This window comes from Phyllobates terribilis, unplaced genomic scaffold (assembly GCF_046119375.1).
Source record: "Phyllobates terribilis strain yellow unplaced genomic scaffold, ASM4611937v1 Scaffold_1__5_contigs__length_1240528914, whole genome shotgun sequence".
Classification (NCBI taxonomy): Eukaryota; Metazoa; Chordata; class Amphibia; order Anura; family Dendrobatidae; genus Phyllobates; species Phyllobates terribilis.
Genome location: NW_027362761.1, coordinates 373,345,142 through 373,363,827, shown reverse-complemented (window position 1 = coordinate 373,363,827; position 18,686 = coordinate 373,345,142). Strand labels below are relative to the sequence as shown.

Here is an 18,686-nt window from a genome sequence, read left to right as displayed (position 1 = left end):
GATGACAAATCAAGTTCTGACTTTGAAGATGATACAACACCAAAAAATTTTTCCCAGGAGATGATGGATTTAGTAAGAGACTTGAATCTTTTCAAAGATGCCGCTGAGTTACTCGGATCAAGGCTCAAAAGCAGGATTTTATTGTTACCAGGAGTTTCTTTTTCATGGTTCAGACATCGTGAAAAGGAGTTCGTTCCTTACTTTGCCCAGGAAGACAAGTTGGTTTATTGTATCGATGTCAAAGGTTTGATGGGTCAATTCAAAATCCAATATGATTCAGCCCAAAAAGAAGTCTCAAAGCAGTTTTACTCCACAATGGCGGTTTTTACGCTTCCATCACTGTGGGTCATTCCGTACACTTGAAGGAAACCTTCGAGAACTTGGAATTGGTTCTTCATAAACTTAAATATGAAGACCATGGTTGCAAGTGTGTGGGGATTTGAAGGTCTTGTGCATGTTGCTCGGGCAACAAGCTGGGTATACCAAATACCCTTGTTTTCTGTGTCTGTGGGACAGTCGGGACCGACAAGATCACTGGACCAAGAAGAGTTGGCAGCTGAGGGTGGTCACAGTCGGTGAAAAAAATGTCCTCCAAGAAACTTTGGCACTTCCCTATAAAGTTCTTCTACCACCTCTCCACATAAAATTGGGCTTGATGAAGCAATTCGTAAAATCACTTCCAAGAGATGGGGAATGCTTCAAATACTTGATCATCAAGTTTCCAAGTCTCTTGGAGGCAAAATTGAAGGAAGGTGTGTTCGTCAGACCAGACATTAAAAGGCTTATAGCTGATAGAGTTTGTCAATACCATGATGTATCCTCAAAAAGAAGGGTGGATTGCATTTAAAGAGGTCGTAGAGAAATTTTTAGGCAATGAAAAAGATCTTAACTACAAAAAGATAGTTGGACGAATGCTGAAAGCATTTCAAGCTTTACGTTGCCTGATGAGTTTGAAAGTGCCTTTCCTTCATTCCCACTTTGACTACTTTCCTGAAAATTTGGGAGCTGTGAGTGAAGAGCAAGGTGAACGATTCCACCAGGACATTAAAGATATGGAAAGAAGATACCAGGGAAAATGGAGCATTACAATGGTGGCAGACTACTGTTGGATGCTTTAGAGAGACATTCCAGATGCTACTCACAAGCATAAATGTACCAAGAGGAGCCTCACAGGGAAAAAAAAATGATTTTAGTGAGTGTTAGTGAGCTCATTTCAGTTCAAAAATGATTTTCATGAAAAATTTGTAATAAAAAATAAATTTTATAAGTCTATTAATTTATTTTGCGGTATTGCCTTATTTAACATAGTTACCTAAATTGTCAGGAAACGTGATGTCCTATGAAAAAACGGAGGTCATTTTCGGATTCAGCGCTCCAAAAAACATAGAGATTACATGGAATAACCAAAACAGCTCTTGAAATTTTATTTTTTGGAGGGGGCAGAATCTCAATGTTGCCCAGCGACAGCCCCGAAACTTGAAAGATCTGGAGAAGATCTGTAAGGAGAAGTGGGCCAAAATTCCTGCTGCAGTGTGTGCAAACTTGGTCAAGAGCTACAGGAAATGTCTGACCTCTGTAATTGCAAACAAAGGTTTCTGGACCAAATATTAAGTTCCGTTTTTCTATTCTAACAAATACTTATTTAATCCAATAAAATGCAAATTCATTATGTAAAAATCATATAATGTGATTTTCTGGTTTTTCTTTTTAGATTCTGTCTCTCCCAGTTGAAGTGTACCTACAATAATCAATTCAGGATTACACTGAAAAACAGAGATCTATCAAATTACATATGGTAAAACATGCAAAGATAATGGTCCCAATAGTAACGAATGTTTCATATATGTAGGGGAGGACCAAGGTCCCAACATGAATCTTTTTAACATAACAACTTACCAATAACCTAGGAGGGCAAGGAAGAGGTGGTGGATGGAGGTAATGGTGGGTTCACGCAGAACTTTTAAAGGGAGCCTATTACTTATTTTGTGCTGCCCAAACCACGGGCGACATGAATTAAATTGTGGCATAAATCTCTTCCAGTCTAAATAGTTCTTGGGTTTTATTTGTCCATTCATTAATGGTGTGGGGTCTTGTTGAACCAATAGAGCGATATCAGTAATTTGGCTACGGCTTATAGGTGTGTCAGGAGGTTGTGTCTAGAAGGTTTGTATGTTGTAGAAGGGAGTGATAGAATGACCAGTTAGTCGTTAGCCGAGAGTTCAATACCCCATTGTTTTAGTTTCTGCCCCACATCTTTCCAGAAGTTCCTGATAGCATTGTAATCCCACCATATGTATGAGAGTTGTAGCATTCAATGTGATATCAATTTCAGGTTTCTGTGCAGAGGAGATCGGTTCTTTTCCTGTGCTACATCATCATTTTGCGTTTTTATCTAAATAACAATTATTTTAATAATAATTTTGAAGTGCTATCTGACTCCATTCTTTGACTGGTAAAATAGTGCTACATACAGTGGTGCTAATTTTCCCATCAGATTTGACAGATGTGAAAAGAGCTTTTTATTCAAATGTGTTCTGGAATAGAATCAGCTCTTACTTTGCGCGTGTACTGATGTCCAAATTAACAAAACAGCACACTGAAAGTGACCCTATTGAAAAAAAAAAAAAACTTTTGGCATACAAGAAGGGCCTCTTTCTTCACTGTTCTTCGGTGTAGCAGTTTCGGGGAATGCTTGTTCATTAAACTCAGATTAAGTCTTCTGAATTGTCTATGACGTTAGAAATTTATGTAAAACCAGATGGTCACTTTAAAAACCATCAGTAAATTCATTTCAGCGCTCCAGACTTAAAATAGAAATCACATGGCCTTGCAATGTTATGACCCTTTTGATATGTCTCGAGGGATTAGCACATTTTAGCACTATTGTGTGAGTCTTTCCAGATAACTCCACACATGGAAACTTTCCAAACTGTCTTGTCAGGCCGAAAAAAAACCCCTGATTTTTGCATCCAAACCAGATTTTTCCATCTTGTCTATTTTTATACCAATAATAACACTATTTTAGTCAACTAAACAAATTTATGCATATAGTCTAGTTTTTCCTAACTGAGCAGTGCTAGTGTGGTGAATGGACGCTGCTCTGTGGTGCAGATGAATGCCTACTGAGATACTTTTGGGTCTACAGGAGTACAGGACATCAGAGTTTGAAGAAATTCTGATTGATGAGCTTACAGTAAGATATGGGCGATTTCTCTTTTTTTACTGTCTCTAATATTGCTCACATATCCCATATCTGTTCTGTACAACCCTGAATGACATTTTCCTGTAGCTATAGAACTTGTACATTTTATTTAACATCGTCTGCCCTTAGCGTGAGCCTTACTGCGCTGGATAACTACAAGATTTTACATGGTGTGAGCATCAGAAAATGGTGACCTCAATATGCCAGCCGTATCCAGTCACTATTGTTCCTGCTTTTATTATGATTCTTTTTCATATGAAATAAAATGAGTGGCAGAATGCGGATAGAATACAAAACATAGCATTGCAGAGTTTTCTACAGCATAAGTGACCTAGATAACTTGTTTCATTGCCCCTAAAAAAAAATCGCCCATAAGTCCCTGAGTTGTCCTCTATATTCAGAATGTTACCTCTCAGATCTGCAAACACTGTTAAGCCGCCACTATTTTGTTGTACAGTCTTATTCCTGCATTAAAGTATTTTTTTTGTACTATTATACTACTATATAAATACAAATAAAAGTGCAAAGTCAATTTATATACTGCTGCAGAAAATATCCAAATTAACACGGACTAATCCGATGGGTCATTTACTCCCCTGGACTAATCCTCACCCAGGAACTACAACTACTTTCCTGTAACCGTGATTGTAATTCCTTATGCTGCCCACATCCTCTTTTTGGCACCTGATCCCTGATCACTTGCACATAAGCAGGGCATCTTAGATGCCGAGTCTTGTGCAGTGGAGCACTGCCTCCGAGGAACGCGCAGTGCGCTGATGAAGCCAGGGACAGTACACCCGGCTTCACTGCACAGGTTCCAGCACCTTAGACGTTGTGTGCCTGTTCAGGGGCTGACGAGAGGACAACAGCAGTGTAGGGGGTTTCAATCACAGTGGCATGATTGAAGCTACTGGGGCAGGATTGGTCCAGGTGAGCAATAAACATCCCACTCGACTAGACCACATTAATTGACATATTTTCTGAGATGGTATATAACCTGATTTTGCACAAATAGGTGCATGTATATGGTACAAGATACACATAATTTTAATGCAGAAAAAAGGTTTTATGATCTAATTGTGGCAGTTCGACAGTGTGCGGGAACCTGACGACAGGTTCAGTTTAAAGTGAATCTGTCACGAGAAAAAAATCCATTAGCCTGCAGATATGGGGTGTAACTGCACCCCCAGCACCGACTGACAGCAGGACCAGCATTAGACCCGGCAGTCAGTAAGTGCAGAATCGTGCTTCAAAAATTATTTATGCTGCTTTCATCCAGAATACCACCACTCTTATCTATAGGTTGTAGTTAGTATTCAAGCTTATCCCAAATCATTTTCAATGTGGCTAATCTGCAAGACTAGCCATTTTCTGCAGGAAAGCAGCCATCAGTAATGTTTTTCCAAACTTGTATAACCTCCTTAATACACTGGCACTATGATTTATCAACCTTAACATGGTCGTCGTTAAGGGCATGCAAACTAGGCATTTGCCTATGGCCTCCACTAACCCTGGGGCCCCCAGCCAGGGGCATGCCACTAATAGTGGCCCCTGAGTCAGGGGAGCCCAGCCTCCCCGCATCGAGCATTCAACTGTATCAGCATCATAAAATCACTGATTATAATAGAAGTGAATAGTATTTAATTTCACCAAAAAAATACACCTAAAATTTATGTTTATTGGTATCATTAAAAATTCAAATGTAAGTAACCCTCAAAAAGAACAAACAAAAAACACCAAAAATAGTTAAAAAGTACTCTCAGCCCAAAAAGAGATTATCATAAAGTGGAGAAGGGGCAATGCCCTAAACTGACCCCTAATCTGTCCCTACCTCACAGCGGAGGTTGGCACCCTCTTGAATGCAAATGGCACCACCGCTCCTCGTCGGCTCACCCTAAAGGACCCTATAAGCCTCTGATTAGGTGAGAGTAATGTCAATTATCAGTGTAAGGGGACGAAAGGGGGTAATCACCATTCAATCGCCAATAAAAATGGGCCACCACCACTGTACCTGCAGCGTACAGGTGTGGTAAATCAAAAAATAGGAAATTATTGAGTACTCATTTCCTAACGGTCAATTGTCTTAATGGCCCAGATGCTCAAGAGGATATCTATCATCAAACAATAAATAATACTGTATATACAGGTGCATCTCACAAAATTAGAATATAATCAAAACGTTAATTTATTTCAGTTCTTCAATACAAAAAGTGAAACTCATAAATTATATAGAGTCATTACAAACAGAGTGATCTATTTCAAGTGTTTATTTCTGTTGATGATTATGGCTTACAGCCAATGAAAACCAATGACATCTATTTTCTGGTTTGGTTAGGGATGCAAGAATATTCCCTGCGATCATTTTTGTTACTAATACATATATACCGTATTTTTCGGACTATAAGACGCACCGGACCATAAGACACATCTAGGTTTTAAAAATGCAAAAAATGTGGTCATGATGCCCTGTTAAGGAGGAGGGGGTCTGCTGCTGACATTGTTATAGGGGTAATGTCCCCCAATTCTGTTAATGTCCCCCATCCTAGTATATATGGCCCCCTCCTTGCTGTTATACGTTGCCCTCATCCCCATCCTGATATGCATGGCACCCCAATCCACCATCCTGGTATGCATGGCACCCCAATCCCCCATCCTGGTATTCTGCTGAGGAGACGCGCTGCAGAGACCAGAGCAGCGGGGGAATGGGGAGAGGTGAGTATTTTATTTTTTTAAAATCAGTGAGTATGTGATGGCCATAATACTGGAGGACTATGGGGTGTGCATTATACTATATGTACTATATGGGGCTGCATTATACTCTGTGGGGCTGCATTATATTCTATGGGGCTGCATTATAGTCTGTGGGGCTGCATTATACTGTATTGAGGACTATGGGGAGTGCATTATGCTATATGTACTATATGGGGACTGTGTTATACTCTATCGAGGACTATGGGGAGTGCATTTTACTATATGTACTATATGGGGGCTGCATTATACTCTATCATGGACTATAGGCTGTGTATTATACTGTATATACTATATGGGGGCTACATTATACTGTATGGCGAATTATGGGGAGTGCTTTATACTGTATGGAGGACTATGGGGAGTGCATTATACTATATGAAGGACTATGGGATGCATTATACTATGAGGAGTGCACTGTACTATATGGAGGACTATGGGATGTGCATAATACAATATGGTAGACTATGGTATGCATTATACTATATTGAGGACTATTTGGAGTGTATTATACTATATGGAGGACTATGGGGAGTGCATTATACTGTACGGTGGACTATGGAATGGGCATTATACTATATGGAGGAATAAGAGGGGTGAATTATACAATCTGAAGGACTATGGGATGCATTATAATGTATTGAGGACTATGGGGAGTGTATTATACTATATGGTGGACTATGGGAAGTGTATTATACTATATGGGGGACTATGTGAGTGTATTATACTATATGGAGGACTATGGGTAGTGTATTATACTATATGGAGGACTATGGGGCAAATTATACTATGTGGAGGACTATGGGGCACATTATACTATATGGAGGACTAAAGGGTGTGCATTATACTATATGGAGGAGTATGAGGTGCATTATACTATGTGGAGGACTATGGGGTGCATTATACTATGTGGAGGACTATGGGGTGCATTATACTAAATGAGCAAAATAGCTGCTTATTTATGGAGTGATTGGATTATTTATGCTGGAACAAAAATCTTTGTTCTTGGCAGCACATTGCCCAGTGTAAATTGCAGATACTGTATGGGGACAGATGATATAGTAGTGATTGTTCTGTGCCAATGATAGTTCCTCAGCTGGTGTAAATAAACAAGCGTCAAACGACTTGAATATTGTCGATCACGATCGTTTAACAGCCTAAACTCAGCGCATGTAAATACAGCCGAAATGTTTCTGTGAGTGGTGCAATATGTTAGCATTTGAGGCCTCACTTTAACTTTTGCCCAGGGCCCCACTTTGTCTAAAAGCGGCCCTGCTCAGGATTCAAAGAAACTGGGTCAGGGCACATGTTTTGTGTAATAGTAGTAATACTTCAAAGATTTTTCTATACAAAAAGGAAAGGAAATATACCTGTACACTCAGATAGAGGTCTTATTTATATCCACAGTCTTTTTTGCAGTCATATAATCAACTGATAGGTGTGTGTATCTTGGTCCTTGCGAAATATAAGTAGTGCAACTACAGTTAGTACTAATGTTGTTCAGTGTCAGACACTACTAGAAAGGAGGCAGGAAAAAGGAGAGAGGAGCTGTGAAATAAAAGCTCATCTCTTCTTAACCGCTTCGCGACGGCCCACTGTAGATAAACGGCGCTTGCTGGGCTCTGTGCAGCGCCGACGTTTAAAAACGGTGGGTGGTCTCGCAGCGCTCAGGACCCCCAGGGTCCTGCAAGCGCTGCGATTCCGGTAGAGCGTTAGCTCTGACAGGGAACATCATCGGGACCTGATTGGATCAGGTCCCAGTGATGTTAACCCTTTGCTGTCTTCTATATGCCGCGATCTATAGTGATCCCGGCATATAGAAGACAGCAGGAGGAAAGGGGGTCATCCACTTACCTCTCCGACGGCCCCCTTATACCTTCCAGGACCTGGCGTTGCTATGGCAGCTGGAGGTCACATGACCGTCTCCAGATCTGCCATATATGGTGTCCTGCCTGGCTCAGCCTGCAGCTGAAGCCTAGCAGGACACACTGACTGTGAAACAGTCAGCAAAAATCTCATGTAATGTAATACATGTCTATTACATTACATGAGATCAGTGATCAGAAAAATAAAAATTAATGTCCCATACAGGGACTAAGTAAAAATGGAAAAAAAAGTAAAAAAAAATGTTTTTAAACAGTTTAAAAAAAAAAAATCACAAAATAAATAAAAATAAATAAATAAAATATTAAACCAATAAATCCGTATATTTATGCAAAACCAAAAAAAGTACACATATTTGGTATCGCCGCGTCCGAAACAACCCGATCTATAAAACTGTCACACTAATTAACTCCTTCTGTGCACACCGTAATAAAAATAAATAAAAAACGGAGCAAAAAAATATGCTTTTTCATCATATCGCCAAACAAAAAGTGGAAAAAAATGCGATCAAAAAGCAAAATGGAAATAAAAATGGTACCACTGAAAACGTCATCTTGTTCCGCAAAAAAAAAGCCGCCATACAGCTCCATCAGCCGAAAAATAAAAAAGTTATAGCGCTCAGAATAAAGCAATGCAAAAAAAATATTTTTTCTATAAAATTGTTTTATAAATAAAACCAATTCTTCACCTGCTACTGATTTGTTTATTATGTCTCCCAAAGATCGCAGTAAGGCTCTGCCCACATTTATCCTGCGCTCTGCGCTGAGCACTTACACCAGAGTTTCCGTGTAAATCTCTGAAATACGTGATTCAGACCGAACCCATGACGGAAGATTCCCTGTAATGAGGCAGATATAGGCCACTGTGGATGCCGTCTGGCCTGTGATCCCACGGTGTCATTTGTTTTAGGCGTGCATAAAAGTGCGGTTGGCCACAGTTTTGTGCACTTCAGAAAAAAAGGACATCGCTAAACAGTGGCCAGACGGAGTCCAGAGTAACTCTGCTGCCTCATTACAGTGAATGGATCCCACAGGGGTTTCATCTGAATTACATCACTTGGAAATTTAGATGGAAACCCCGATGTAAGTGCTCAGCCTAGAGCGCCGGATAAATGTTACGTAAAATGTTCCCAATAAAAGCTTCAACTCAGTCCTCCAAAAAAGCTAGTCCCACTCAGGTCCTTCATCTGTTAAAAATATAAGGGACTTCCAAGTTACTGGTAGCAGAAAGGCTCTGGAAAAGTGAAATGGCCCTTGCCCCCCAAAAGAAATTCAGAAAATTTTGTGCTCCCAAATCCAAATGCCTATTCTACAATAATTTGTTCTCCAATTGTCAAATAGCGCTCCGTCCCCCCCCAGATCTCGCCGCATGGCTGAGCGGTACGATACAGCCACATATGGGGTATTGCCACTTTTAGAAGAAATTGTGTGACACATTTCGGCACCATTTTTACATATTGTCCTGTGTGAAAATGTAAAATCTGAGGGTAAAACATTTTTTTGTGGTAAAAATATAATTATGCTTTTTTCACTGCCCAATGGTATAAATTAAAAAATTAAAAAATACTCACTACTTCCCTAGATGAATTCCTTGAGAGGTGTAGTTTACAAAATGGGGTCACTTTTGGGGGTTTCTGCTGTTTCGGCATGTCAGCAACTCTTCAAATGTGACATGGTGTCTGCAACCTATCCCAGCCAACATAGCTCTCCTTTCTCTTCCGAACCCTGCCGTACACCAAAGCAGTGATTTTCCCCCACATATGGGGTATCGGCGTACTCAGGAGAAATTGCACAACAAATTTCATGGTGCAATTTATCCTGTTACCCTTATGATAATGCAAGATTAGGGAATGAAAAACATTTTTTTGTGGGAAAAATGTGAAAATTTTATTTTTACAGCTCATTATTATAAACTTCTGTGAAGCACCTTGGGGTTCAAGGTGCTCACCACACATCTAGATAAGTTCCCTAAGGGGTCTAGTTTCCAAAATGGTGTCACTTGTGGGGGGTTTCCACTGTTTAGGCACATCAGGGGCTCCCCAAATGCAACATGGCGTCCGCTAATTATTCAAACAAATTTTTCATTCAAAAAGTCAAATGGCGCTCCTTCCCTTTCAAACCCTGCCGTGCACCCAAACAGTGGTTTGCCTCCACATATTGGGTATCAGCGTGTTCAGGAGAAATTGCACAACAAATTTCATGGTGCAATTTATCCTATTACCCTTATGATAATGCAAAATTAAGGGATGAAAAATGTTTTTGTGGGAAAAATGTGAAAATTTTATTTTTACAGCTCAATATTATAAACTTCTGTGAAGCACCTTGGGGTTCAAGGTGCTCACCACACATCTAGATAAGTTCCCTAAGGGGTCTAGTTTCCAAAATGGTGTCACTTGTGGGGGGGTTTCCACTGTTTAGGCACATCAGGGGCTCTCCAAACGCAACATGGCGTCCGCTAATTATTCAAACAAATTTTACATTCAAAAAGTCTAATGGTGCTCCTTCCCTTCCGAACCCTGCAGTGCGCCCAAACAGTGGTTTTCCCTCACATATGGGGTATCAGCGCGCTCAAGTGAAATTGCACAACAAATTTTGGGGTCCATTTTTTCCTGTTACCACTGTGAAAGTAAAAAAAATTGGGTCTAAAGTAACATTTTTGTGAAAAAAGTTAAAAGTTAATTTTTTTCTTCCACATTCCAAAAATTCCTGTGAAGCACCTGAAGGGTTAATAAAGTTCTTGAATGTGGTTTTGAGCACCTTGAGGGGTGCAGTTTTTAGAATGGTGTCTCTTTTGGGTATTTTCTGTCATAAAGACCCCTCAAAGTGACTTCAAATATGATGTGGTCCCTAAAAAAATGTTTTTGTAAATTTTGTTGGAAAAATGAGAAATCACTGGTCAACTTTTAACCCTTATAGCTCCCTAACAAAAAAAAAATTTGGTTCCAAAATTGTGCTGATGTAAAGTAGACATGTGGGAAAGGTTATTAATTAACTATTTTGTGTGACATATCTCTCTGATTTAAGGGCATGAAAATTCAAAGTTTGAAGATTGCAAAATGTTCAAAATTTTCACCAAATTTCTGATTTTTTCACAAATAAACGCAAGTGATATCGAAGAAATTTTACCACGATCATGAAGTACAATATGTCACGAAAAAACTGTCTCAGAATCAGGGGGATCTGTTGAAGTGTTCCAGAGTAATTACTTCATAAAGTGACAGTGGTCAGAATTGAAAAAATTGGCCCGGTCACGAAGGCAAAAACAGGCTCTGGTGCGAAGTGGTTAATTATCAGCTGGAGTAGTCACTATATAGTAGAGCTGCAGCAAAATCATTATCCCAGGGAAGAGAGTTCACCATAATCAGTTGTCTTCCAAAGGAGCCTGTTTTGGAGGTCCTATCCTGACTTGCATTCTTCAGAAATCCTATTGATTTCAGTAGGCATTAAGTAATCATTAAATGGGTTGTTGTTTCACAGTATATTGAATATGAGATCAATGTAGTTCCAACACCTGGCACCCTCACCCATCAGCTGTTATTTATACGGGCAGCCACCGGAAGTATATACTTTGAACAGAGTTGTAAAGTGCAGCTCAATTCAATGCGTAATAGCTGCTGCTGAGTACTGAAGGTCTGCTCCTATTCCTTTGAATAGGGGTAGTTGTGCTTTACCTGGCAGCGACTGCTACACATTGAATAGAGCTGAGCTATCCAGCTTTGTTCAAAGTGTAGACATCCAGCATCCCCCGGCACAAATAACCACAGATTGGTGGAGGTGCGTGTGTCGGTCCCCCACAGATCTCATATTGATGACCTATCTTGCGAATAGGTCATCAATATGCTGTAACTGGACAACATCTCTTGTGATGGCGCTGGAGGAAATTTGAACAGTTACTGCTAGGTTTTATTAATGATTGTTAGAGGGTTGCAGTAAAGACCCTTCTAACAAATATGGGTTGTCCAAAGGGGGAGAATCTCTTTAATATTTTCTGGTGTTTTCAGATCAGGTCTATGTAATAGTGGATATATTCTTTAGTGGGATTCCGTATACTGTAGCTAAATTGATTACCATTTTTCTTCTCTCTGTATTTAATAGACAAATGATTTGGATACTTTCTGTTCTAGGGACTTCTTTTGGGCACTTGCCAAGTAATGTAAGGGGTTTCTATTAGACTCGGGCAGCGTGCCAACAGGGCCATTACTGGTATAAAATCCCAGCTGAGCATCTCCTATAGCTGATATGAGAAATTCTAAAATTGTGACATACTGGTTCTGCCAATGCCAAGGAAACTCATGACACAATACAATCTAAAAGCCTGACTGCCAGGGGTGAATTAAACTAATATTCTTCTGATTTTGTCTTTTCAGTCTCTGCAGAGCAAATTGAACATCTACACAAGCGCTTCATCTACCTAACAGGTGACAAGCCTGTCCTCAGGTATACATCCAGGGGTTTGCCTCAAATGCTAAAGTGAACTTTACTGTATTTACTGTGCCTGTGTCTGGGAAATAATGTAGTTGTATGTATGGAATTTCTTGATTTATTTATATAGAATGTGCTAAGTATGTAAAAGTAGCATATTAGTAAATGTATACACAGTTGTGTGAAAACATGTTTGCACCTTTCCTGATTTCTTATCCTTCTGCATGTTTGTCTCACTTAAATGTTTCAGATCACAAAACTAATTTTAATATTTGACAAAGATAACAAAAGTAAGCAAAAAAAAAGGGAAAAAGAAATCCAAACCTATAGGGAGGGCCCTGTGCAAAAAAGTGATTGCCCCCCCCCCCCCTAATCATAAATTAACTGTAGTTTATCACATCTTTTGGAAGCTGAGTTCAATTTCCCTAGCCACACACAGGCCTGACTACTGCCATACCTTTTCTCAATCAAGAAATCACTTAAATAAGACCTGCCTGACAAAGTGAAGTAGACCAAAAGATCCTCAAAAACTAGACATCATGCTGGAAATTCAGGAACAAATGAGAAACAAAGTAATTGAGATCTATCAGTCTGGAAAAGGTTCTAAAGCCATTTCTAAAGCGTTGGCACTCCAGAGAAACACAGTGAGAGCCATTATCCACAAATGGTGAAAACATGGAACAGTGGTGAACCTTCCCAGGAGTGGCCGGCCGACCAAAATTACCCCAAGAGCGCAGCAACTACTCATCCAAGAAGTCACAAAAGACCCCAAAACAACATCCAAAGAATTGCAGGCATCACTTGCCTTAGTTAAGGTCAGTGTTCATGACTCCACCATAAGAAAGAGACGGGAAAAATGGCATGCTTGGCAGAGTTTGAAGACGAAAACCACTGCTGAGCAAAAAGAATATAAAGGCTCATCTCAGTTTTATCAGAAAACATCTTGATGATCGCCAAGACTTTTGGGAGAATACTCTGTGGACTGACGAGACAAAAGTTGAACTTTTTGGAAAGTGAATGTCCCATTACATCTGGCGTAGAAGTAACACAGCATTTCAGAAAAGGAACAACATACCAACAATAATATATGGTGGTATTGTGATGGTCTGGGGCTGTTTTGCAGCTTCAGTACCTGGAAGACTTGGTGTGATAAATGGAACCATGAATTCTGCTGTCTGCCAAAAAATCTTGAAGGAGAATGACCGGCCATCTATTCGTGACCTCAAGCTGAAGCGCACTTGGATTATGCAGCAGGACAATGATCCAAAACATACCTGCAAGTCCACCTCTGAATGGCTTAAGAAAAACAAAATTAAGACTTTGGAGTGGCCTAGTCAAAGTCCTGACTTTAATCCGATTAAAATGCTGTGGCATGACCTCAAAAAGGCGGTTCATGCTCGGAAACCCTCTAATGTGGCTGAATTACAACAATTTTGCAAAGATGGGTGGCCCAAAATTCCTCCAGAGCGTTGTTAAAGACTCATTGGCAGCTATCGCAAACGCTTGATTGCAGTTGTTGCTGCTAACGGAGGCCCAACCAGTTATTAGGTTTAGGAGCAATCATTTTTTCACACAGGGCCCTGTAGGTTTAGATTTCTTTTTCCCTAAATAATAAAGACCTTCATTTAAAAACTGCATTTTGTGTTTACTTGTGTTATCTTTGTCTTATATTTAAATTTGTTTTGTGATCTGAAACCTTTAAATGTGACAAACATGCAACAGAATAAGAAACAGGAAGGGGGCAAACACTTTTTCACACCAATGTAATTAGGTAAAACAGAGAAGCTGCATACTAATCGTTTTATGTAATAAACATGCTCCAATATAAACTCCTCTCTAAAAGGCAATTAAACTAAAAGAAACTTTTTAAAGCAGACATTTACTGTAATTTAATTTCAACCTTTTCACAAGCTGAGTAACTTTACAAATATGAAGTGCAACACAAATTCATAATACGACACTCAGAACTATGGGTCCAGACTGTAACTCCTTATGCCTCCAATTTCATGAAGATGCTTGAAGAGGTTTTTTTCTCACTGATTCATTTGAAATCAATGAGAAAAAAAATTGTGGCAGTTGTGCTCAAAAGTTTACATACCCTGGCAGAATTTTTCCTTTCTTGGCCTTGTTTCAGAGAATATGAATGATAACAAAAAAACTTTTTCTCCACTCATGGTTATTGGATGGGTGAAGCCATTTATTGTCAAACTAATATGTTTTCTCTTTTTAAATTTTAATGACAACCAAAAACATCCAAATGACCCTGATCAAAAGTTCACATACCCCAGTTCTTAATACCATGTATTACCCCCTCTAACATCAATGACCGCTTGAAGTCTTTTGTGGTAGTTGTGGATGAGGTTCTTTCATTTCTCAGATGGTAAAGCTGCCCATTCTTCTTGGCAAAAAGTCTCCAGTTCCTGTAAATTCCTGGGCTGTCTAGCATGAACTGTGCGCTTGAGATCTCCCCAGAGTGGCTCAATGCTATTGAGGTCAGGAGACTGAGATGGCCACTCCAGAACCTTCACCTGTTAGGCATGTCTGTGACCAGATAGTTGAGATCTACACAGAAAAGCATCAGGGGCTGCATGTGGCCCCCCAGGCTGCAACTTGTGCAACCCTAGTTTATAGAAACCTACTGGCGGCACTAAAAGATTGCTGATTAGTAAAGGTTTACCCATCGATGGTTGTTTAATAGCCTGTTTACACAGAGACAGACCGCAATAAACAGTGTGCACTGAACAATCCATAATAGATCACTCAGTACACACAAGCTGCCATAGTTCTCCGCAGTGTGAGTGTTATTTATACAGAACGATGCACCACCGAGAATGATGATCTCTTGTGGAAACCAAAAGATCATATCACCGGATGCACGAGCCATCAGCCTGTTTACACTGAAAGATTATTGTGAAATGAGGGTTCTTAAGAATACTTGCTCACGATAGCCTTTACGTATGAATACAGCTTTAGCCAGTTATGCTGCTGTGATAATACAAATAATAAGAGGTACATTAATTTCCATCCTTGTTGTTGACATAGGATGGACAGCCACTTGGGAATACACCGTAATACCAGGACTTGATGTTTCATCTTGGGCATTTTACCCCGCTTATATGTTTAACAAGTTACATCTCATTAACAAAGATTGGACTGATCTTCATTAGATTGTTAATTAGTTCAATCATGTTCCCGTTCCCTTGGTGCGCTAATTAGCAGAGTGTTCTGAGATCAAACTAATACTGATTCATTTAGTAACCTATTCACTCCCGTAAAGAAACTTGCAGCAGTTTAAATGCTACTATAAATTACGCATCATTTATTTACTAGCACTTTAAATCAAGTTTAAGTAATTTAATTGTTTTCAGATATATTTGTATTACTACTCTACGTTACATAAACCATATTAGAACTGGTGCAAGGTTGCATGAGGCTCCTGCTGTACCTCTGTATTCCTCTGATTTCTTATGGAGATGTGACGTTTTTTCTGTTAGGTCTCTTACAAATGGAGAGTAGACAGAATGTTATATTATTATTATTATTATTTATTATTATAGCGCCATTTATTCCATGGCGCTTTACATGTGAAAAAGGGGTATAATACAAGAACAATTACAATAGCAATAATCTTGAACACAATGTGACAGCGACTGGTACAGGAGGAGCGAGGACCCTGCCAGTGAGGGCTCACAATCTACGAGGGATGGGTGAGGATACAGTAGGTGAGGGTAGAGCTGGTCGTGCAGCGGTATGGTGGAGCGGTGGTTACTGCAGGTTGTAGGCTTGTCGGAAGAGGTGGGTCTTCAGGTTCCTTTTGAAGGTTTCCACGGTAGGCGAGAGTCTGATACGTTGGGGTAGAGAGTTCCAGAGTAGGGGGGAAGCACGGGATAAATCTTGTATACGGTTGTGGGAGGAGGAGATAAGAGGGGAGTAGAGCAGGAGATCTTGTGAGGATCGGAGGTTGCGTGCAGGTATGTAACGGGAGACTAGGTCGGAGATATATGGAGGAGACAGGTTGTGAATGGCTTTGTATGTCATGGTTAGGGTTTTGAACTGGAGTCTCTGAGCAGTGGGGAGCCAGTGAAGAGATTGACAGAGAGGAGAGGCCGGGGAATAGCGGGGGGACAGGTTGATTAGTTGAGCAGCAGAGTTTAGGATAGATTGGAGGGGTGCGAGAGTGTTAGAGGGGAGGCCACAGAGCAGGAGGTTGCAGTAGTCAAGGCGGGAGATGATGAGGGCGTGCACTAGTGTTTTTGCAGATTCATGGTTTAGGAATGTGCGGATCCGGGAGATATTTTTGAGTTGGAGTCGGCAGGAAGTGGAAAGGGCTTGGATATGTGGTTTGAAGGAGAGTTCCGAGTCCAGGGTTACCCCAAGGCAGCGAGCTTGAGGGACTGGGGAGAGTGGGCAGCCATTGACGTTGATAGATAGGTCAGTTGGGAGGGTTGAATGAGATGGCGGAAAGATGATGAATTCTGTTTTGTCCATGTTAAGTTTTAGAAATCTGGCAGAGAAGAAGGATGAAATAGCGGACAGACATTGTGGGATTTTGGTTAGTAAGGAGGCAATATCAGGTCCAGAGAGGTAGATCTGTGTGTCATCAGCATAGAGGTGATAATGAAAGCCATGCGACTCTATGAGCTGTCCTAGGCCTAAGGTGTAGATGGAGAAGAGCAGGGGTCCTAGAACTGAACCTTGGGGGACACCGACAGATAGGGGGCGAGATGAGGAGGTGGTCTGTGAGTGGGAGACACTGAATGTCCGGTCTGTTAGGTATGAGGAGATCCAGGATAGGGCCAAGTCTGTGATGCCGAGAGATGAGAGAGTCTGGAGTAAGAGGGAATGGTCCACTGTGTCAAAGGCAGATGACAGGTCTAGGAGGAGGAGGACAGAGTAGTGTCGCTCAGATTTGGCGGTTAGTAGGTCGTTTGTGACTTTAGTCAGTGCAGTTTCAGTAGAATGGTGCGGTCGGAAACCAGATTGTAGGTGGTCAAAGAGGGAGCAGGAGGAGAGGTGGGAGGACAGTTCAGAATGGACGTGCTGTTCCAGTAGTTTTGAGGCAAAGGGGAGAAGTGATATGGGGCGATAGCTAGACACGGAGGATGGGTCAAGGGAGGGCTTTTTGAGGATGGGTGTGATTGAGGCATGTTTGAAGCATGAGGGGAAGACACCAGTTGTTAGTGACAGGTTGAAGAGGTGGGCTAGGGCTGGGATGAAGATAGTGGTAAGGTTTGAGATGAGGTGGGACGGGATTGGGTCAAGTTTACAGGTGGTGAGGTGTGATTTGGAGAGTAAGGAGGAAAGTTGATCTTCAGAAATGGTGGAGAATGTGGTTTTGGAGGATGAGGGTTGAGTAGGTGTGGGGGGGGCTGTGGGGGCTTTATGCAAAAACTTTGTCTGATGGTGTCAATCTTCTATATATACACATAGCCTTATCTTTTTTTTGGGCTGCACTCAGAAAAAAACAAACAAACTTTGGCTTTGGGTTTTCTTAAACAAGTTAAATAGTTCAGGTGGGATTGTGGATTTACATATATGTATCTGAAGGTCAAGGACATGGTATTTGACTTACAACTCCGGGGTGTATTTAGTTATTGAGCTGTATAGTTATCATTCTTGAAATATTTGTTGAAAGAAAGTTCTTGACATTCTTCTACTTTAGTGCACAAGTTAAAAAAATAAAAAGTAACTTCTACAGTGTGTATGTTGTTTGTATGCGTTTGTAATCATTGACACATTCACGTGGAGAAAGTGCAAAAGTAATTTATGTTGAAAAAAAAAAAATAATTTGTGGGAAGAAAAAAAACTATGATGGTTAATGTAAGCTGAACTTTAAAGAGGTGGTGCACTACAATGTATAATGCGCCATCAATTTAAACCTTTTAAATAAGTACTTTTGTAAATATGTTACATACCTTGCCATATGTGCCTGTGAGCGGCGCTATCACTGCCGCTTAGTCCCGATCACGGCGGCTGCATCGGGGGGTCACCAGATTGGGACTGAGCAAGCAGTAATAGTGCCACTCACAGACACATATGGCAACATTAGGTATTTAGAAAAATACTTATTTAAAAGGTTTAAATCGATGGCGCATTATACATTGTAGTGCACCACCTCTTTATCTATAGTCTAGTTTATGGCCTATCACAAAAAAATGTTTCAAAACCTTGGTGTTAACAAGGTGAATAATAAAAACAGTCACACTGTTCTTTAGAAAGGACAAATATTATTATTATTGATAATTTTTATTATTTACTTTTAGAGCACCATTGATTCCATGGTGCTGTACATGAGAAGGAGATACATACAGGATACAGATATAAATTACAGTGAACAAACTAACAATGACAGACTGGTACAGAGGGGGGAGGGCCCTGCCCTTGTTAGCTTACAAGTATGCAGTGCTCAGCATAAATGAGTACACCCCCTT

At 40.4% G+C, this 18,686-nt stretch overlaps 1 protein-coding gene across 2 annotated transcripts in view; it reads left to right on the top strand.

Moving 5' to 3' along the window:
* The window catches only part of TESC (tescalcin), a 130,096-nt gene that overhangs the window by 46,417 nt on the left and 64,993 nt on the right, over positions 1-18,686 (top strand). For both annotated transcript variants that reach the window (XM_073676369.1, XM_073676368.1), the window contains exon 2: positions 12,201-12,270. In XM_073676369.1, the coding sequence (XP_073532470.1) occupies positions 12,201-12,270 (70 nt within the window). The remainder of the gene's footprint in view (positions 1-12,200; positions 12,271-18,686) is intronic.